Source organism: Amphiura filiformis, chromosome 13 (assembly GCF_039555335.1).
Source record: "Amphiura filiformis chromosome 13, Afil_fr2py, whole genome shotgun sequence".
In the NCBI taxonomy this organism is placed as follows: Eukaryota; Metazoa; Echinodermata; class Ophiuroidea; order Amphilepidida; family Amphiuridae; genus Amphiura; species Amphiura filiformis.
This window is the reverse complement of record NC_092640.1, coordinates 10382929-10406171: the sequence shown is the minus strand read 5'-3', so window position 1 is coordinate 10406171 and position 23243 is coordinate 10382929. Positions and strand designations below refer to the sequence as shown.

General features: G+C 35.7%; 1 protein-coding gene across 1 annotated transcript in view; it reads right to left on the bottom strand.

Annotated features, from left to right (window-relative positions):
* LOC140167405 (serine/threonine-protein kinase tricornered-like) overlaps positions 1–23243 on the bottom strand; it is a gene marked incomplete at its 5' end in the record, with an annotated part of 79266 nt that overhangs the window by 5611 nt on the left and 50412 nt on the right. Inside the window, 4 exons of the mRNA XM_072190712.1 lie at positions 1931–2045; positions 2989–3143; positions 9422–9545; positions 11224–11430. Coding sequence (XP_072046813.1) covers positions 1931–2045; positions 2989–3143; positions 9422–9545; positions 11224–11430 — 601 coding nt within the window. The remainder of the gene's footprint in view (positions 1–1930; positions 2046–2988; positions 3144–9421; positions 9546–11223; positions 11431–23243) is intronic.

The following is a 23243-nucleotide window of genomic DNA, read 5'->3' as shown; positions in this document are numbered from 1 at the left end:
GCATTTGATTCTGCAGGTTTGCTCGTGCAAAATTGGAGAAGTTGAATTTTATTTTGTATTTTTTAAAAACATTTTAACGAAATTGGGCGAGAATCGGCTGTAAAATCAATGTTCATTTTCGCTTCTGTTCACACCACAACTCCGAAATTGTAACGCTAGATGTAGCCTGTATTATATAGACTTGTACTTACATTATATTTTGATATTACAAAATACTCAAACTTGGTGTTGTTCAATTTATAAAAAATAACTATTATCTTGTTTGGCTTTAGTTTTCAATAAATAAAAATGTTGGGGTTCTGTCACAAAAGTGTTTTTGAGTCCACATTGAAGAGCCATGTTGCATCTTTGTGACCAATACACAAATACAACAGTTGTTGCAATGGTCATATGACACATCAAAATAGCTCTTTTAAGTTGATAGACCGATTGAAATTACTGATTGTTTGCTACTGATATTCATTCTTAATTAGCCCTAACACTGTTAAATACCACAGTACGAAAAGACTACAAGCATAAGCATCTCATGTGATGCACTTTGCGCAATCATCCAAGCACATACATACAAAAACATTGGTCGGGTGAGCGTGACATTCATGCTTGCTATCCCTGGTCTTGTCGATGGCACCCAAGGGATCTGTGGTACAAGACAGGACTGCAGCAGAGAACTGTTCTTTTCACCTTCTTTCTTCCTTTCCCTCTGCCAAAAACAGTGGCAGTGCTACATGTAGGGTTAATAATATTATTCATACGATGATGAAGCACACTAACGTCATGACAGATGCAATAAATGATCGCTACTGCAAAATAAGTTCATCCCAATTGAGAGTCCTATGCAAAAACAAGTTTGTACCAACTCTAATCATCATGAAAAAAATGTGTTGGTCTTGAGTGTCATGTTGGTGGCTCAATATCACCAATTTATATCTATATTTATATTTTCTCACACCATTAGAGTCCCATGACAGGCTTTGTCAAGTACAGTAATATTGGTTACGATGAGTGGGCCCAAATGTATGTTCTGCTCAATAACTACACTATAAGCAAGAACCCCTAGAGTTGAAAGTATTGGTATTTGTTCAAGTCATATCCTAAGTACTTTTCACTTGATAGGTGAAGCATGTTATAGTTCTGTTGCAATGGGCTATTCCATTTGAAATCTACACACCCCCTATGGAAGACAATACTTTAAGTTCCCGCACAAAGGGTGAAGATATCAAATGGAGTAACCCATTCAGGTAACCTCATTTGGAATTCACACTCCCTGTGTGGAAAATTAAGGTCATGTCTTCCATAGGGGGTGTGAGGATTTCAACTGGAATAGCCTAATTTGTCTGCAATCTGCAGTTAGCAAACAAGTGTTGATATCATGCATATAAAACTCAGGCTCTCAGGTTATGTTACCTCTATAAATTCAAGAAGATGGGTCTGAAAATGATTGTGTCCTGTAAGACCATACTATTATGCAACTCCCAAAATTTGAAATGCAGAGAAGTCCAAATCAATGTAACACTTTCCTTCATTGCTAGTGTTAAATGCATGTAAACACATCCACCACACAAAATGTATGCAAAGCTTTTTTGTCATTTTTAACTTGCAATAAAACACTTCATTTGAGGTTTTTGACTTTGTGTTTCAAAATTAGTTAAATATATACTCATTATACGTCTGCCAACGATTATTTCACATGAAGTATTTAAAAACTTTTTTTTTGTTCTTCTTTTGGTTATTTGATTCTACATCATACTAATTTTGTTCTGCGCATGAGCCACTATGTGTGTACTGTGTACTTCAAAACCTAGCTGCTTAGAAATATTGCACCAACAGCTATACTACAACTAGCTATTCTCCGTCTTATACAAACCGAGAAAGCCGTAATTAGTCTAGTAATTTAGTAGCAAATAAAAAAAAGTTCCATGTGTGTACTTACCATATGAACTATGAAAGTCACTTGGATGGGCTCTTGATAAGTCTCTGTAGAAGTCTGTTCTGTGAGCTTTCTTGAGACCCGTACAAAGGCCAAAATCGGACAACTTTATATGACCCTATAAGTAAAAACATAGAGCTAACAATCAGATTTCTTGCAAGCATAAAGTCCAAATATTACACTATGGACCACAATGGCATCATCCCAATGGCATAGTCCAATAACCTCAATTAAACAATCATAGTACAAAATTTGACCTCAAGTTGCTGAGTATGAGTTTTTGTACTCACATTTTCAATAAATGTACAAAGTATTGGAGTTAAAGAACTGTGCCCTGATAGATGAGCATGTTGTGGATCCTAGTGTTAGGCTCAGGCTGAATAGAGCTCACCTCTCTAATCCATTTTTTCCCTTCCAATCTCAAGATGTTACTTTTCTTCTGTTACCATCAGAGTGGCTAGAATAACTTAGTGAAAGAAAATAAAGGGTGGAAGGTACTTTGACAAGAAGGCTAAGGCCCGTGATGCCCAAAACAAGTTGACCAGGTCAAACTTTAGATCTGGTCTAACTATGGAGATTAATCCTTCGGAGAAGGAACTTTTTGATATTTACAGGGCAAATAAGTATAGCTTCATATTAGATGGTTGCAGTTTAACTTTTGGACTTGCTAGGGGTACAGGATAAAATGTAATGCCATGTTGGATTTTGCAATGGCATTTTCGAATTACGCGTGCTAACCTAATCATGCGCTGGCATCTTATTCTTAACTGCATAAATGCACAGATTCAAATCTGCACTACTGCGAAATCCAACATGGCATTACTCTCTCAACTTGAGATGAGACACACTATACCCGCCAAAGTATCAGTCCACTATTTTGATTGGTTTCAAAGAAGGCTACATCATGTATTGAGCCAATCAGAGATATGAAAGAATAGTCAGTAGGGCTGATGGGGGGGGGGACGTTAAAATTGCTAAGAGATTTTGATTGGTTACTCAGATGATTAAATTCAGTAATTAACCAATTGGGTGCACTGTAAGAAAGACAGTCTGGTTCATACCTTTGCATCTAGTAATAGATTATCTGGCTTGATATCTCTGTGAATGAAATTGAGTTTATGAATGGACTGGATGGCTAGAACTGTCTCTGCTATATAGAACTGTGTCACTTCTTCTGACAGTGTGTCTTTGTTCATCAGTAGTGTCATCATGTCACCTGTGGAAAAGATGGATGAATGATGGAGATTTGATTAATTCGTTCATACAAGACATAGTTGGATTTCAAGTTAAAGATATATACAAAATGGACATGAACACAGAATTACACTTAGGATGAGTGATAAAAGCAAATGGGGGGGGGAGAGGGAGGAAGACAAACACACAGCATGACAGACACCCATACTCACGCAGGTATACGTGTGTGTCTGTGAGACTTCTGTGACTTTTCTTGCCTTTTTGACCCGACGGACATGTGACGGACGCCTGACGGACCTCTTGTGTGTCTTTTTTTTCCATTTGTGTGTCTTTTTTGTTGTTCAGACTGGTTGTTGCTTGTGTGCCTTTTTCAATACCTTTAAAAATGACATCTACACCCCCTCTATACCCCCCTAAAAGCTCTTTCTTGTTTTATTTTGCAGAAACGTGAAAAAAGAAATCAACATGCAGTCAAAGAAACCGAGTCGAGAAAAAATCGACACACAAGCTACTTTTGTACTCAAAAAAAGGCACACAAGCATAGCCTCTTGAGAACAAACAGACAGACAGTAAGAAAATTTCATGAACTTTTGAATCTGCATCTGTTTTTATTCAAGTAGTCACCATGGCTACACATTTTTTGAGCGGTCCAGACAAACAAGGTGTCAAAATGTGCAGCACTAACATGGGTTTCTATTTGCTATTTAAGTTTTTAAATTGAATGTGTCAATTTTGAGGTAAATACTTTTATGATGTATTGCATTTATATCTAGGCAACCCTTATACACAGTATTCCATCCCACCAAAGGATAAAGCTACCGGAATATTGCAAATAGAACACTCCCTTCCATTTTCCATCTTTAGACAAGATCCTAATTTGTTATGCAATCAAGCAAAATCAATCGGGACTCGGAAATATTGATTTTGAGATATAACCAAACAAAGGAATTATTTTCTGTTGTTTTGGAAACTCTTTAATTGCTCTGGTTGTTCAGTTTCAATGACGGTTTCTGCAAAATGCAGCTTTATAAATACTTTTACTATCCCATAAGAAACTGAAAATTTAATAGTTCTGACTGATTTTGCTTGAACGCATCACATTTTAAAACCAACAAGATAGAAACATATGACACAAGTTATTGCGACTGACACACACTATCATGTCACTTGTGTTAACAATATTGCAAATGGTTATGTTTAGGTCATCCAGTACATGGATACTATCATGAATGATTGGTGTTTGCAAGTTGAGACAGGAAGATGGGGCTCATTGAGTAGTTCATTATGTGCGGTTATAAAATAATACCACATAGAAAAGTGCAATTGAATTTAAACTAAATATGATTGGCATGTAATTGATAGACCATATGGAAGGAAACACAATGGATGTTGCATTTTGCTCTCTCTTTCTCTCTGAAAAATAGGACGAGGTGATAGAATTGATTATTCAATTATTACATAATTACTAATTAATGTAAGTTGTCTTTGATGTTTTCTCCAATTTAAAGGCATTCCAATTGAGTTGTATTACAACAGCATTTTTTTTTAAATAAGAATTTAAATAAAAGTTTTGAACATTCTTGCCATTAATACAATATTATTGTGTTGAAAAATTTTCGCGCATTTGATTCTATTTCACACCATGTGCTCATTAAAAAGCTTCATAAGACCTACGGCATTCGCGGACCTTTATTGCAATGGATAACATCATTCCTTACTTGCCGTCGACAACGTGTCATGTTTCGCGGTGCTAATTCTGAGTGGACCAATGTATTATCTGGGGTCCCTCAGGGATCTGTTTTGGGCCCACTTTTGTTTAATATATACGTTAACGATCTTCATCTTCAGTCTCCCATGTACGCTTATGCTGATGACACGTTCATTTTTAGGATCATTAAAGATGACACGGATATTACTATATTGCAATCTGATCTGGCCAAATTAAACTGGTGGTCAAACAATAACGCTCTTCAATTAAACCCATCTAAATGCCAAGTCATGTGCATAAACAAGCACAAAAACAAACCTGTTCCTGTCTACCACGTCAATAACACTAGTCTTGCTACTACTGATAACCTTCGTCTCCTAGGTGTAACAGTCTCCAGTGATCTTTCGTGGAATTGTCACATCAACAACATTGTCAAAAAGTGCAATAAATTACTTGGTTTTACCAGAATTGTCGCGGGAAGTAAGAACTCCTATGTTCTACTCAAACTTTACCAGTCGCTCATTTTGCCAATACTAGATTACTGCTCGCCTGTTTGGAATGTTTACAAGAAATGTAATATTGATAAATTGGAACAAATACAGCATCGTGCTACTAGGTCAATTCTTAGGGGGGATCAATCATACGAGGACAGACTCAGAACTCTAAATCTCACAACTTTGAAAACTAGAAGGACTTATTTGTCTGTTTCATTCGCTTGTTCTCGTCTTACTAATGCCAATCCCTTTCTTTTTTCCAGGTGGTGTGTTAATAGGAGACATGAAGCTTTAATTTTTAAACAATCAATCACTCCTAAAACAGATGCTTACAAAAACTGTCTTTTAGTTAATTTCCCAGTGTTATGGTCTTCAATTCCATCCGATATCAGAGACTCATATCTCACCTGTAGCAAGTCTACTTTTAAATCTCAACTCAAATCTCACTATATGGAGCATGATGATTAATTTGTATTGATGCCTTTTTGTATTTTTTTTCCAATATGATTTGTATGTGTGTGGTCTGCTGAGTTGGGAGCGCTGCGCCTTATGGTGACAGTGCTCTTTTGTGCTTTCAGTGTTCCCCGGCAGCTCAGTAGACCCAATTTGTTGTTTTGTCTCATTTTTGTTGTTAATTGCCAGATGAATAAAATAAAAAATAAAATTTAAAAAAAACAGTTCTAGCGGGCATGACTGACCTAGATTTTGTGGGTTTTTTTAGCCATATGAAATTAGAAACAGCTGTTTTTGGGCCAAAGCGAATTGATTTTGACAGTGTATTTGTTTAGAAAAATTATTTTTAGGGTATTTAGCCTCTCCAGAAAAAAAAAAAAAAAAAAAAAAAAAGGAGCAACCGACCCTACTTGGACAAGTCTCTCCATCCATAAAACAAGTTTTTTCATTGCCTTACAAAGTCCTTTTTTTCTCTGTGGTCTGCATGCCCTCAATCTCTTGCCGATATGGGTCAAGCAATATATTATCTTGTTAATAAGGCAGCAACATCATAGATCACAAACAATACATGTGTTACATGCTTAAAGCCTGCAATACTACAATAAATACTTTAGTACCAAGTACAAGTTTTATGTGTGTCATTTTCTTTCTTGGTCAGATTTACCCTGTGGTGATAGTATTGCCTGCATATTATATACAAGAGCAATTTATCCAATTCTGATGGAGCTTTAAAGATAAGTTTTGAAATTGGAATGGTAAATGCGTGGGTAAAAAGGGAATAAGAAAACTAGAATCTCCCCTCTAGGAATGGTTTCAACATCAGAACTTCAGATATACACAACAGCCATTTAATATCAGCATGCATACATTCTGATCTACAGACAAAAATGATAACAAACAAATCTTGCATTGCTCTGCGCAATTTGACGTCAGTAAGCTTTTCGTATAAAGTGGGGCAGAGTTAAACATTTGGGAGTCACAGCTGGTCAGATGGGCTTCTCAAATTCGCCTATCGGCTTCTGCTTGTTGCTTTTAATAAATTTGTGAAATCAAATCTAGCTATTGTACTTTTGAAGCTGCACTGAGAAAACCTTATACCAAGGAGTAGTATTAAGTCTTGATGCAAAAGTGGGCCAACTTGGGTTTACCTGTGAACTGACTCCAGGCATTGGATGACATTTTGACTCACAAGTATTAGTGTTTACATAGTTTATAACATAGAAATTTCCTAGGATTCTTGCAGTGGGATTGTTTAAAATCCTAAGCATTTCAAGGAAGGAAAGCGGAGCTTTTAGAAGAAGCCCAAATATGTATTTGTATGGATGTGTGTATTTTGGGTGGGAAAAGGGCAAGAACATGTGAACACAGTTTTTAGTTTTATGCAGAAATTAGTATATATCCAAAGGCTATTTTTGTAGTCAGAAAAGGTTAAAACATCCCTAGCAATGTTAAACAAACAGTTCTAACTTGCAGACAATTTCTAACACTTGCTTTGCTTGATAGTTGCCAAAAATACAAACATACGAGGGGGTACCGGTATCAAAAAGTTTTAGAAATCGCCCAGAAGTGAAAGCGCTATATCAATGAAATTTTGTCAGTGCAATCACTGGTCCTTATGTACACTATGGTGCAAAAATGGTCTCATAAGTATGTTTACTTTTTTACAGGAGCTAGATGTCACTACCTGCCTATGTAACCGCATAACCAGCAAAATGGAGAAAATTGAGGCATGCAGCATGATTAAGTTCCATTTTAAGGGTTACAGTGCCCAGAAAATCTGTGATGAAATAAAAATTCCTGTTCTAAAAAGCGACAGTGACATATCACAATCACCACCGAAGATAACTTTCATTTCATCATCAATTTTCTAGGCACTGCAACCCTTCAAAAGCAGGATCTTAATAATGCTGCTTGCCTCAATTTTCTCAATCTTGCAGTTTATGCGCAGTAACTGGGGCAGCAGGTTATTGGCATCTAGTGCCACCTGCAAAAAAAGTAAACATACTTATGAGACCATTTTTGCACCATAGTGTACATAAGGACCAGTCATTGCACTGACAAAATTTCATTGATATAGCGCTTTCATGTTCACTTCTGGGCGATTTCTAAAACTTTTTGATACCCCCTCGTATGTATATGACCTGGTTAAGTGTTGAGTGTGGATGGGTGTTTGTTGTGCGTATTTATTGTGTGTTTGTATGATTTTCTTACTATGTTCTTTATATATATACATTTGGTAAGTCATTTTTGCCTAGATCTAAAATCAAGAAGAATGAATCCTTTTTTGCATCTGAACTCTTCAAGCATATCCTGAAAATTGTTACGAGCGTGTTTGCATGTAAGAATTATGTCCGTATCTCCATGAAGGTATCTCAATAACGAGGTTCTAATGAGCCGATATGCGTGTTATATGTATGCGGTCGTGTGTCTGGAGCTCACCACCAAAAAAAGGTGGCGACGTTACATTTTGCCAAAGTCGACTCAAAACAAATGATGATATCTATGTCAAGCAAGTAGTTATTGTCATGCTTGTGGTCTCATTTTATTGCTAAATAAAATGCACTTTCAACCCTGTAAAAAGAAATACTTGAACTTGTTTAATACTGACACTGTGCTTCATAGAATTCAGAATGGGCAGGGTGGCGGTGGTGGGGGATGTGGTACACACAAACTCTATGGGATTTGTATTTTTAGTGCGTAATCTGCTTCTGTAAAGGCTGTAAATTGGATTTGGACTCTATTTAGCATCTAAAAGACTCATGGCCTTACAGCTAAACAATTCTACTAATTGTTTTTAATCATTTATGATTGGTTTAGTCTAGAAAATACAAACTTTTCCACACAAAACTACCCGTTGTTATATTAAACACTGTAGTAAGTAATGCAGATGTCTTCAAAATCTAAAAGTTACTATAAAATTTTAATTACTTATCCTATCATAGTCAAAGTATAGATTTTCTGAAGGGAAATTTGACGAGGAATCTAAATATGGACATATTTTTTCTGTATGGGTTAGGGGGAAATGTTTAGGTTCAAAATATGTTGAATTGTAAACACATCTAACATACTTTGGGACACCCTATATTCCAAGATTACCAAACAGCTGTGATTTTGGTTTCTTCCAAAGTCAGTTGGCTCTCCATATCCTCTAACCAAATGAATGTTGGTTACTTCCAGTTTATTACTGTAAGTTGGTAATAAGCAATGCATTGAGTGACCCATTTTTTATCAAAATCTTTTTATTCCACCCTGTATAACCTGCAGGTTACCCTGTATAATGAGTTGAGATGTATATATTTGAATTGCTTATGCCTTCAGCTTTCCAAAAATGTATACTCTTGCTAGTTTAGGGTTGATGATTATCGAGATAATCTAATTAGAAACCTGGTTGGTGTAAAAATTCATAATATTTGTCATGTAACGCTAAGGGTGGCGACTTCAGGACACACGGCCATGCATCTGTATGTTAACATGTTGACTGCTCAGTGCCAGAAATGGGTAAGTGCAATAGCTGCCCTGTAAACATTTGGAAATTTACACACAGTATATATTGTACTCGTCTACACATGGCAGCTACACATGGCAGCTATTGCACTTACCCACTTCTGGCACCGAGCAGTTGATGTTCATGTTGTTAGCACTTACCTCCGGGAAGGAATTCCATAATGAGGTATAAATTATGAGGATCTTGGAAGGAATAGTACATTTTCACAACCCACGGATTATCTGCTTCTACTAAAATATCTCTCTCTGCTCGTACATGAGCAACCTGCAAAAAGAAAATGTCAGAAAAGAAACAAGATTTACGAGCCAATCATTATTTACTCAGTTAGTAAGCACTTTCTATAGCTTACATGTACAGTACATCTGTCATCGTCAGCTTTGGGCTCTTCCATTCGAAATCCGCAGACCCCCCTATGGAAGACTTGACCTTAATCTATCACACAGGGAGCATATATTTTACATTTGAAGTCTTCACCCCCTGTGTGAAAGGTTTCATAGGGGTGTATGAATTTCAAATGGAATAGCCCAATTTCTATCGTGTGTAATGACATAAAGTGCAAACTTATACCCTCATGTTGCAATTGGAGAAGAAAATAGTTCACCTCCAGAATGTTTCACTATGTTTTAGGACATTTTGAATGCCATTGCACGTTTGTTTTCGATAGATCTGAATAATTAGCACAGCTAGCCCATTACAAGCATATGGCACACTTGATCAAAGTTTGTCTCACACACACAGCAAAACAGTCTCTGTATGCTACATGTACACGCGCGCATCTAAGACTTAGTGTAACACTGCTCCATCTCCATTTGAGCTATTTTGAGCAAATTGTGTTTAAAACATTCTGGGCTCATAGGCCTTTTGGATAAAGGCTATACATTTCACAAAGTCTGGTCTGTGGCTTTATTGTGGTTGGAAAAGGACATTATCACTGGAAAGCCTATTACTGTCTGAAAATTTTGGAACCAAACCAACCAAAATCTTAATTACACCAAGAATAGAGATGAGACAATGCTGCATTGAGTCCATATAGTAATTTCCAAGTTCTCTCCTTCCCATTCAATGACTCAGCAACTTTATTTCATATTCACTAAGGTATAGCACATTTTTTGTTTCAGGAGTATTTAATTATATTCAAACTTGCTCAAATAGCTTTTGATGCAAATTTTGTTACACAATTGTATGGTTTTTTTTAAAGATTTTTTTTTTAAAGGCTATAGCACCCTCTCCAGCCATCTCTAATCTTCATCTCCATAGACTTTACATGTAAAATGAGAAGGTCCATCAAAAAGATCCACTAGTTTGTAATAAAATGTGCACAAAATGATAATTGAACAAAAACATACGCAATGCACTAGTTTTCGAGACGGGGCTATACAAATGATTTTTTATGTACTGAAAAATAAAATGTCCATCTAAAACAGAAGAACTATTTTAATTGGCTACTAGAGGGGTATATCAGGTATTGAGCAAATCTCAGATATTGTAAGAAAAGTCAGTAGGGATGAAGGGGACTAAGCTTTAAATTGCTGAGATATCTAAAACCACAGACTACTACAGACCATGTATCAACAGTCAAAGTCCCCAACGCCCAATGCATTGTATGCTGTGAATTCTTGCATATTCACAAGGGCTGATTGTTCAATTGTGACTGTCTAACAATCATGATAGCGTTGCGTGCCTTCACGTATACGCGATAGAGCATTGCATGCTTTCGCGATAGAGCGTAAAAATATGCGCTAAGTGCGTAGCAGTTTTGTCTGTCGCATTTCATGGAACAATGGCCCTCATTATTAGGTGATGCTGAGACTGTCTGCTTGAATGCGGTCTGTTATCTTTTTTGTCCATGTCTAAAACTTATATTTTGATTGGTTACTCAGATGATTACATCATGTAATTAACCAATCAGGGGCCATGTAAGAAAAGAAAGCAGTGTCCATACCTGTTCTTTTGCATGCATATCTGCTTTCCTGAGTATCTTCATAGCATATATGTGACCTGTGTCCTTTTTCTGTACAAGACGGACTTCACCAAACGCCCCTCGACCAATCACTTTGATGGACTCAAAGTCTTCTACTCCTAACCGTGATCGCTTGAGTCGTAGAAACTCGGTTTCTTTGACTGCATGTTGATTTCTTTTTTCACGTTTCTGCAAAATAAAACAAGAAATTTGAAATGATTAATAGTAGGTAGTCAATAACAAAGGTCGCAGTGTTAATATACGTACCTAAGGTATCTTAGATAATGTAGTAAACCGCATGTTATCATTCTAAACAATAAAATTAATCTTTTGTATTCAAATATTTAGTTCTTCTCTATCGATTGTGCCCGTTGATAATTCCTATATAGATACAACAAACACAGTAGGCCATCTACTCATTGATCAACACACAATCTAATTTATCCAATCTTACAAGCTACATAGGAACAGTACAAGTTCTTCACTGCAAACAAGACTTTTCTTCAATGTGGCCTTCCTAGTTTTGAATGTCAACACAGAATCTAATTAATTGTACAACTTCTTGTAAATGTTGCATACAAATTACAAGACTTAATCAAATCCAAGACCTTGCACTAGCTGTCTGTCTCCCTTGTGTTGGGTTGCCATGATGGATGTAAAGCTAAGGCAATACCAAGTAGTTTAAAGGAGCACATTTTCTGAGACAAAAAATCACCAAATATTCTTGAGGTAAAAAGGCGATTGCCACGCTTTCACAAGTGTTTTCACTTAACTGAGGCAGTAGTGACTTTTCCAGAATTGGCATCATTAAGGGGGTACTACACCCCTGCCAAATGTTGTGCCTATTTTTGCATTTTTCTCAAAAATGATAGCGCATTGATGACAAGTAAGATATGTATATTATAGGGGCAAGGACTACACCTACTGCACAGGAAATTTTATTTCAGCACAGACAACAGTTGTGGAGTTACAGTCAAAAATGAGGAAAACCACTATTTGATCAATAAATCAATAACTACTTGCCTTGAGTTGCTGAATTTTCAGTGCAGTAGTTGTAGTCCTTGCCCTATAATATACATATCTAACTTGTCACCAATGCGCTATAATTTTTGAGAAAAATACAAAAATTGGCACAAAATTGGGCAGGGGTGTAGTACCCCCTTAACCCAAAGCCCCTCATGCACATCATAATTAAAGCAATCGCAAGGAGCGTAGCTTTTTTGTGACGTACATGTAACTCCCGTCGCTTATTGGAAAAGCAATTGCCAATATATCTGATCGTTAAGTCGTTATGTATTTTGTACCCTGGAAAGCACTCTGTGTAGGTGTTTTGTGAGTGGTCAGTGGCCTGCAAGGCCTATTCAGCTACTGGAATGGAATACCTCAGCAGATATCACCCTGTTTGTAGTTAGGATGAAACAAAATAAGACTGTTTTGTAGGTTACTAGGTGACCTAACCTATGTCTGATGCAGGTCATATAGCATGTTATCAATTCATAATCGTATTCATATTCATTTCCATGGGCGCCCACTTTTTCACAGGTTCACTCCCTTGGCTTTCTGGGATCGTAACTTTGGGCGCAAGCTGATAATATTGATCACTCCGCCACTTTGCCCAATGCGGCAAATCGCTTGGAGTTGATTTCAATTCTCGCTATTCGCAATAAGGGCGCCGCCAGCGGTTTGCGATGTAATCATGATGTATCATGGGAAAATCGTGATGTATCATGGGAAAAGGTCGACATCCAAGTCGCGCAAAATGGTGCTGCTCTGACGTACATGTATGAGAACAGGATATGATTTTTGGCCAATGAGCACAGAGCGGAGTGGAGCTGAGCAGCAAAAATGAGCTTTTAAACTCAAGAGTCATGCCGTCGCTGCGTGCCACACCGCTTGCAGAAAAGTGCAAGCGGCATCATGAAGCGTCGACCAGGTTTCGCGACAAGCAGTATGAAACCAACATTATAGCAACCATGCTCTTTTGAGAAATTAAAAAATCAGTCTAGCTTATTATATACACCAATGCAGACATTCCTAATTGACCTGTCCAGAAAACCCAGACAAAACCACCCAAGCATCTAATTCAAAGGAGACATGCACCATTTAACCTTACCTGCATAATTAGAGAAAACAAAAGAATTTTCAGGAGACAACGGTAATCAATTTGGTAAGATAAATATCAATTAAAGCAGTTTACAGATCCATTACAACTGCAGGGTTAGAAGTTCAGCAAGGATTCACCGGAAGAGAATTGTAATTCCGTCAAGCAAACTTGTGTAATGAGTTGCTCCTCAAAACATATTACCAGCATATCAGGCACTTATCAATGCAAAATTATGAAACATATCTTCATCCTTGGCATTGTCTTTTTTAAAGACAGTTCTTGTTTTGAGGACAACACAATATGTCAATGTACAAGAATTAAATTTATTCCCAAATTCTTTACCAAAAACAAGACTCCAAGGTTGTAGCCAATTTTGGAATTATGACTTATGTCACTGCTCAATTGAATTGGAAGTTATTGAACTATGCAAGTGACATTCAAAATACTAAATTTCATTTCATTATATGCAAACTCTCTACATGGAACATGACATGGGCACATGCAATGCCGTCAAGCTTGAATGTTGTGAAAAGCAATTTGAACATAGCTATGCTATAACAGGCATACAGACTCTCTGGCATTGTTACCAAAATATGATAAAAAGCCATCATCTCAAAACCTGTCGATAAAATTTTGATGCAGTTTTCATCTAAATGTAGCATTATCATGTTAATTATGCAGAAAGGTCATTATGTGTGTCCTTTCCAATTCTGTATTAATTTAACACTGATTCTCGCAAAATCATCTGGAAAGAATCAAGTAAGAATCATCAACTGATTGTAAAACATAAGGACAAAATAAAAATTGCAAACTCTGATTCTTGACTAATTCTGATTCTTGATTCCATTTCCCTGAAGTCTTGAGTGCCCTTTCGCGACAAACAAAGTTATAATTTTGCTGCATTGTTCTGCTGGTCTAAAATAACACTTCACTGCAAAAAAAAAGTTAAAGAGATGAACCAAGCCCTGAACTACCCGGAACAAAGTTGACAATTTGAGCAAAAAATTGCGGTGGAGAACTAAAAATGTAACCAATTGAATACCTGAGTGGAAGAAGGGCCCAACTCCATCAAAACTGTTTTTAAGATATTAAGAAAAAACTTAATATTTTTATAGACAAGTTTTATAGACAAAATGTTTTCATCTTCAGGGGACCTTTAATACATGAACATACAATATTACATACATTCGAAATTATACTTGATGTTTCCATGGCAATGGTACAGGTCTTAATACGAGCTGGAGTTGGGCCTTTCTTCCATTAATATATTGCAAGTGCCAGTTCCGTAAGCAGATGTGTTATAAATAGCTACAGAAATTTGATAATTATCCATTAATTGCACAAGTAGAAGCATGTAATATGTTAGCAAGAAAGTTTATTGTAGGAAAAGCAGATTTCATGGATGAACAAAATTCCTTGTTAACCCAATATTTGTGGAAGAAGGGCCCAACTCCATGGAGTTGGGCCTTTCTTCCATGAAAACCATGATTAAGTGTACATGGAAGACTATAAAGAGAGTGGATTTTGGCTCATCTTTCACACACAATGAAGAACAGTCTGCTGGCAATAAAATGCTGGGTCTAACTCATTTTTGTAAAAAAATGGAGTTGGGCCCTTCTTCCACTCAGGTATTCAATTCTATACTGGCCTTTCTGTATCTTATTTGCACATTTAATATAATATTTTTAATACCTAGACTGTCAGACAAACAAATCCAACATGTAGGCCTACTTGATAATAATAATACACTTCATGCATGACTGTTATATTTACTTTCATGTGCTTGAACTTTGCTCAGGAATCACGATCATCATGAAGTCATCATCAAGCAGGACAAAGTTCAACATGGTTTGCACATACGTGACACATACAAGCAAAATGTACTGTTTCCCGTTGATATTGATTTTGAGATATGCTCAAAAGTGTTCAATTTCTTTTATTGTTTTCTACATCAGAAGTAATATTTCAATGAAATAAGAGCATACTGTAGCATGTTAAAAGAGTAAGAATATTGAAAATATTAGGCCTGGCATTTTCGGGTAATTTTGTACCCGAGGGTACCCGTCGCATTTTTCGGGCGGGTAACCGGGTACCCGAAATTGCAAAAATTCAATGCATTTTGAAATCATTAATAGACTATGACATGAATACAAATTATCAATTTTCATATTAAAAATACAAAACATCTTGAAATTTTATTTATTTATTTTTTTTTTTAGGTCAACCATGAATGATCCTAGCATTTAGGTCTAGGCCCAGGGACACTACAAAACCGAAAAATTAAAAAACTTTAAAAAAAAATTTTTTTTTTTTTTTTTTTGAATTTGGTACCGGGCAGGGTATTTCCTGTCCGGTAATGTAATCTCGGTGGTACTCGCTAGCCCGCTTGAAAATGCCAGCCTTAGAAAATATACAAACTGATCTTGGTTGATACATGATTCATTTTTCTTGATACCTCATGTCATCAAATGTGTACAAATACAGTTTCTTTCCAAACACCATATCAGAATGGAATAACCTCCCATCATCTGCTCTAGAGTCTTGTAGTATTCAACATTTCAAAACTGCACTATGTAATAATGTAATGTAACTTAATGTTTAATCTGTATTCTCATTTCAATATTTGTGTTTTCATCGTAGGCCATTTTTTCGCTTTTTGCGATTTTATTGAGTATTTGTTTAGATTTAGATCTCTTATGAAACATTAAAACTTTAAAACAAGCTCACAGGTCATTGATACATGTATCATTTGCTGCACATATCATGAACAAACATGTACGGTCTGTTTATTATGTGAAATGTGCCAAAATACACAGATGATTATCAGCAGAGATATCTGATTATAGAATTGTATCCATATCATTTATACGTATTGGCATGTTATAATACTTGATCGTGACTATTCCATAATCCCTTGCATTCATATCAATAGTCAATAATAATATTGCAAACAAGAATATTTAATGAGTTATTCTTTAAATTTGTTCAATTGTTTTTGACAAATTGGCTTGTAAATACTCAAAATTAAGCCATGACATTTCCCTGCATTCATATTTAATTGTCAATTATATCTCCTTTGTCCTCAAACAAGAATATCAAATGATTACAATACTGAAATATTCAACAGGCACTGCTTATTGCAATTTGACCCGAGTTATTATTTGTAGTACTATATTTTTCACCAAACATGTATCATTTTAAAATTATAATTTTCAGTTTCTTTCCACTGCACATCAAAACTCAATCAGACACAATCATATGTCACCATTTTATAATCTATTGCATACATAAATTGAATTATAATGTAAGAGCTCTAAAATACAGAAACTCAGCAAATAATTAGGAGTACACTTTTGGATATTTATGTCAATTCAGTGACCTGTACAAAATGTGTGTATTATCTGGGCCAATGATAGCAGTGAGCAGGTGAATCAGGTACTTACATACATCTCATGCATAACTTTGTAATAACAGGTTCGTTGGGATTTTTTTTTCTTGTAACAAGAAATCTTGGATGGGGAGGAAGCCTTTATGCTGGTGAGAAGGGTAGCATTTGCTGGATCTCCAATATGTGGGTTCCATTTTTTTTTGTAAACACTGCTTTTTTTTTCAGATTTCCTCTAAAATCTGGAAAATGTGCTAATTTAATTTGCAAGTTAAATTTGTGAAATATTTCCAAAATGTTTGCAAATTTAGCTCAATTTTGAACAGAAATCATTTTCTACGTTAGATTTGTTATATTTTTGATAAATTTGCTTTAAATGTATGTATTTTTTTGGTCTCTTTTTTGATAAATTTGGTATGTATTCAGGTCATGGAGTTTTCAGAATCTACCTGACAGTGGCATACCTACTCAATGGAAAGTAAGAAAGAAAGAATCCGGAGTAACAATAAATTACAAATTTTTACGAATACATGAGATTTCATTACTACAAACAGTGTGCAATTCCTACAATCATTACACAGTACAGAATACTGCATATATTTATACAAGAGGAGAGAATTGAAGAACAGAAATAAGTCCTTGACTAATTATGAGTCCTTGACTATTGTTACTAAATGTTAAGTAAGCATTCTGGATGAGCATAAACTTCAGAATATTTTCATTACTGACAATTCACAGTCCTTTGGTTCTTGCTAAGTATTTTTTATTACAAATTTATGCATAGAATGTTGAAGGATTATTTTTTTCAGAAGAGCGAGAGCAATCGCTCTCTACTGCTCTCCTAAGAGCTATTTAATGCTCTCCTGCAAATTCGAAAAGACAGTCCCTGATTTCTCCAGTCCATGATACTTGTATGCCTGAGAATATGACAGATGTGCAATAGTAACATAATTTAGTCAACATGAAAACAATACAAAATATTTGCAACAGGTGTACATGTATAACCGAATATTACATGATCTATGAATATAAAATCAAGCTACATATTTACAGCTTGAAAAGGAAATCTTTTAAGCAAATTGGATTTCTGTGTACATTTTATTTCATTTCTTAGAAACAAAGTTCACTGAAGTAAAAAAAAATGAAAGCACTGTAACATTCAATGACACATTTGTTCATGTACAAACTATGCAAACCATGAATTTATTTTAAGAGTAAGACTTTTTTTTCATCGCATAATGTTATATTGCATTTGGCACTTCATAAGGCCTCCAGCATACTTTCCTGCCGCTTGCCGCTGCGGCAGGGCGTTTCAACCAATGACAAGCCTTTATTGTGTCCGTTTGTCTGCAATGCGCGTGCGTCACGCCGCTCAGCGGCAAGCAGCAGGGTAGTATGAAACCAGCAGAAATCTGTTTATTATTATTTTATGAAAAAAGATAATGAATCGAAGAGCTTTTACAGATAATATCAATATTAATCTCTCTCGTAAGTCAACCGTGCATTTTTTATAACTGACTGAGCATTTCAATGTTGACATTTAAAAAATGTTCATTTCATCAGTATAATAATTTAATATCTTAAATGTGCTATTTAATTTAAGGAAGTGAAGGGGCCTACACATAACTTTGCAATTAACAGAATGTACCAGAGCATTTCTAAATATATTGAACGGATTGTGTTGACATTTAAAGATGGACACAGCATCAATATTTTCAATTAGGCTCACCAAGGTTAAACAACAAGATGAAGTAGCTAAATATTTTTATAGAAGTAAAGATGGTGGTCGAATTCGGTCACATCAATGTGCACTAACAGGATCAGCTTCGATAATAGCAACTACGGCGCTCAAATCCGCATCTTGGAAATGATCGCGTCTCAAGCGCATTTCTTGTAAGTGTGTTACAGTGTGTATACATATAGGGCGCTATTGGTGCAATGTCATGTGCATGTAGGGTGCTCATGGGGCGATAGTCGACCGATATCCCTGATGGGTACGGTACTATAAATGGCCAATTTCGCTAAATTCAGCTCCCATCAAATTGTGCCTTTTATTTATCTTTGCCCAACATACCAAATATCTACAAATAATAAATTATTACATTTTAAAATTGGACTCATTGTAATTCAACAATATTTCTAGAGCATGTTCCTTCCACTTGTCTGATGTAGTTCCAAACAACATTAGAAATTATGTACTGGTTGCAGGTGAACCATAATCAAATTCAGGATTTAACCTTTTAACTTTTACAGTCTGATGGTTCCAAACTAGTGGCCTCATTGTCCAAAATAAAATTATTAGTGTCTCATTATTTACCCTCCAATAAGATCTGGAACACTAGACACGTTCACACAGAGGGCTTTTTGCTTAAGCAATGTGATTCTCAAGTAAAAACTTGGGGAAATCTGCTGTATGAACTGTCCAGAGGATTCCAATCCCTAAGTTAATCCCCAAATTTATCCCAAGAAATATCTCTGAGTGATCATCAAGTGATCCTTTGCTACTACTGTGTGAACAAGCCATTTTGTGATTGCAATTCTTGGGTGCTATGCTTAACAAATACTTAATATACTTCAGGGACTGTCTTGTGAAATTGTAGGAGAGCATAAAATAGCTCTTCTGGAGCCTTCAAGGAGACCTGTTTAGAGCATTTACGATAGAATGTAAGGAGAGAATGGTCAACTAAGGAGAGCTAAAAAATCACTCTCATATGTCAGATTAAAAAGAGAGCAGTAGGGAGTGATTTGCTCTCGCTCTCCTTAAAAGGCAGTCCGTGATGGTTTAATTTGGCATGCCACTAGAGTATACTTCTGGTTGTAATTCTAAAGCTTTCGCCATCAGGTATCACAGAACTTTAGGAGATCAGTCTTCAACAGAGTTATGTGGACAGTCCGGGATTGACTTAAGAATTGCAATTCTCGAATACGCTGATTTTAAAATTTTATGACCGCCTGAACACGCCTTCTGTGCATTGTTGGTTCTATTGACATAAATATTTTATTATTCTTAATTTGATTAGGTCTAATCGAGTACTGCAATGGCAGGAAAGTATAGGGCAGATCAATATGTTACCTGGGGACCTGAGAGGGAATTGTTTTGCAAGGATAAGAAACAAATGACCAAATTAGAAATCAGTGGAAAAGACAAACAGAGGGAAAAACATTCTTTTTTGTAACTAAAAAAACCAAAAGGGCAAATGCCATAAAAAATCACAAAAAATACTTGCTTTGTGCATTTCATACATCCATACATGATACATCCAAAGCACATGACTGACATAGCAAATCATTATGGAATGTAAAAGCATAAACAAAACACCAGGCCATGATTGTTTATATGAAAAGGGTTTATGCAAATAGAAATGACTATTTGGTTTCATGCAATCCAATCCAGCATTTTGTCTGATAAAATGGAGGCACAGTGCTCTGTTAAATTCAGTGAAATTTTCTCTTTTAAAATTTAAAGCAATCATACCATATGTCTACCAGGGATGTGAGTAACCACTAACCACAGATAAAAAAAAGTCTGAAAAACTCTGAAATTTGGAAAGCTCCTATACTTCTGTACAGAGGAAGTGCAAATAAAAAGAGATAAAAATCAAGATCACCTCTGCTTGACATGATGACATGTTTTGACAAAAACATATTCTTATTGAGGAATTGTAATATTTATAATATTTATGTTTGGAATCAAGCTTGTTAAAAAAATATTTTGCAAAAGTGGGTATTTCTAATACATACACATGTATACTACTCAATACCCAGCATTTTTGCCTATATTAAATTATTTAATAACCATATAGGCCTACATATTACATAATATTTATTGTCTTTTTTCGTTTCTTATTCATATTTGTATTATTAGCTATCTTCAGTAGATAGTAAATATAGATCATATTGCATTTGTATATATTTTTTTAAATTATTTTCAGGTGTATGAAGTAATTAGCATTTTGAATTTTTTTCTGACACATCAAGCAGGGCCCTCACGATAGCCATTTATGCATAATTAGAATAATCAGGGGCTTTGCCCTACTCTTTCCTAAACTAACTGCAAGCTATGTCTACAAGTCCATGGCAGATTTCAGGTGTCAGCAAGTCAGCCTATGCCTACGTTTAGTATTAATACATCTAGGATACACGGCACATGATGCATCATCATGAGATGGAAATGCACATAAACAAATCCTCAGACCATGATTGTTTATATGAAATGGGTTATGAAAATAATATGACTGTTTGGTTTCCATGCAATCCAATCATAAATTTGACAGGCAAAATGGAGGCACAATGTTCTGTCAAAGCATGGAAGTAGATGGTCACCACAGGCTAAATTATTGTCATCTAAGAGTGATTTTCATTGGTTACAAAGAGGGCTATATCATGTATTGAGCCAATCACAGATATGGTAAGAATAGTCAGTAGGACTGAGGACTGAAGAGGAGCAAGCTTAAAATTATTCAAAGATCCATCTTCTAAACAATTTTAAAGCTCTATTTTGATTGGCCACTCATATGCTTATAATATGTAATTAACCTATCAGGCACACTGTAAGAAGGCAGTGGTGCCCTAAGCAAGATGGCATTCATTTTATGACGTAACTATTTTGAAGATTAATTTGAATCAAGCTTGTTTTAAAACAAATTGCATTATAATTGTCTTTATGTATAGTTTGTATATTACTCAACATCCTGCATTTTTGGCTATATCAGTTATTAATTGACATAATTTTGTTGTTTTCTTTTCAATTTATTGCTATTCATATTTATGTTATTAGCTATCTTCAGTAGATAGCAAACATAGATCATTACATGTTTGTTTGGTTAATTTTAGGTGATATTTGTATTTTATTGTCATTTTTTCCAGAGACAATTAGCATGGCCATTTTTGATTGTCATTGGTATACTCGATCCAGAACTGAGCTATTGAGCTAAATAAAGGTGGTACCTCCTGAGTACTACCTGCCGATCTAACATTGCCTCTGATAGGTCAATTACATTATATATTCACTTTAATCACCAATCAGATTGGAGCTTTGCAAATAATTCACCCCAATTTTTTTGTGTGGTGAAATTATTCTAATGTTGCTGATTGGTCCAATTGATAATGAAAACTTCTTTTTGGCCAATCGGCAGGTAGTTCTCATGGGGTTAAGATTAGAACTTTGAAGTAAGAATTGATATGCACTATCTCTTTAGGTTAAAACTAGAGCTATGTCCCTCACTATATTTGTAACCCGTCATGCCCATCCGATATACATATATCCAATAGAATTTAACATGCCTCATCAATTTAAACATTTACCTTATTCGCTAGGTACCCAGATTCCTCCCACATTGGCGTGTTCTAATTCTAATTTTCCAGCACTGGGAACATATAGGCAAGGCAAAATAAACAGTATGACGGAGTCCAAATTAAATTGAAACTCAAATGTATTCCTTGCAATCTTAAACACATGCAGACACTCGTACAATTTACCTAAATGTGCGTTTCCACTACTTGCTTAAATTCCAATTCAGGTTTCCACACACACACACACATTTTAATTCACACTGTCATGATGGTGAATTTGTATATTTGTTAAATAAGTTGCTTTTCCAGAATGTCCCCATTACATTGTAGACATAAGCAACATTGTTGAATTTTAATGGAAATCTCAAATTAGAATGATCTTCTGTGAAAAAAATATATCTGAAAGTAGTGAAAAATACCTGAAACACACATAAAAAATATACAATCCAAACCAATCCAAATTCAGCTCTTAGCAATTTTGAGCTTACTCCCTGTTTTATACGGAGTATTCTTACCACATCTCTGATTGGCTGGATATATGAGATAGCTCTCTTTGTAACCAATCAAAATGATTCTTAGAGCCTGATCACACAGGTGATAGCGCCCATGGGTTAATCCAGATCTTGGATAGGATCCCAAACCACCTGTTTCCACCTTGCATTCATTTACATGCACCTAGAGAAGATTTCATACACTTCCCACAATGCATTTTTCCATTTCAATAATCTGCACTTAGCTGATCTGCTATCCAGTGCAACAGGGGTCGATAGTGACGAAAAGTACCTCAAATCAGATTCAGAATAACTTTATTTCAAGCTCAATGAACAGAGCACATCCTGAGCTTGCAAATTATGTGTTTAATGACTATTGACCCATGTTTAGTCAGTCTATTCTCAACATGAAACAAGTGGAATGTATACAAAGGAATAGGGTCAGTTGATGAAACCAGGGAATGTAACATGTTGCAAAGGATTCTGGGAAAGGTAAGAACTTCTCTGACATTCACCTGTCAGTAACATCTCCCAAGTTAAAACACCTTTCAAGAAAATACACCTGAGCAAGTTCAATAAAATGTCTTGTTCAAATTCGGTGGCCCTCTTACTGATAATCAATAATGCAGTCGTTCCAATTCAGTGACCGGATTGTAACATGGACACAAGTAGTCTTCCATAATAAGTTCAGTAATGATTAAATCAGCTACTTATTGTTTTCTTGAGGCAA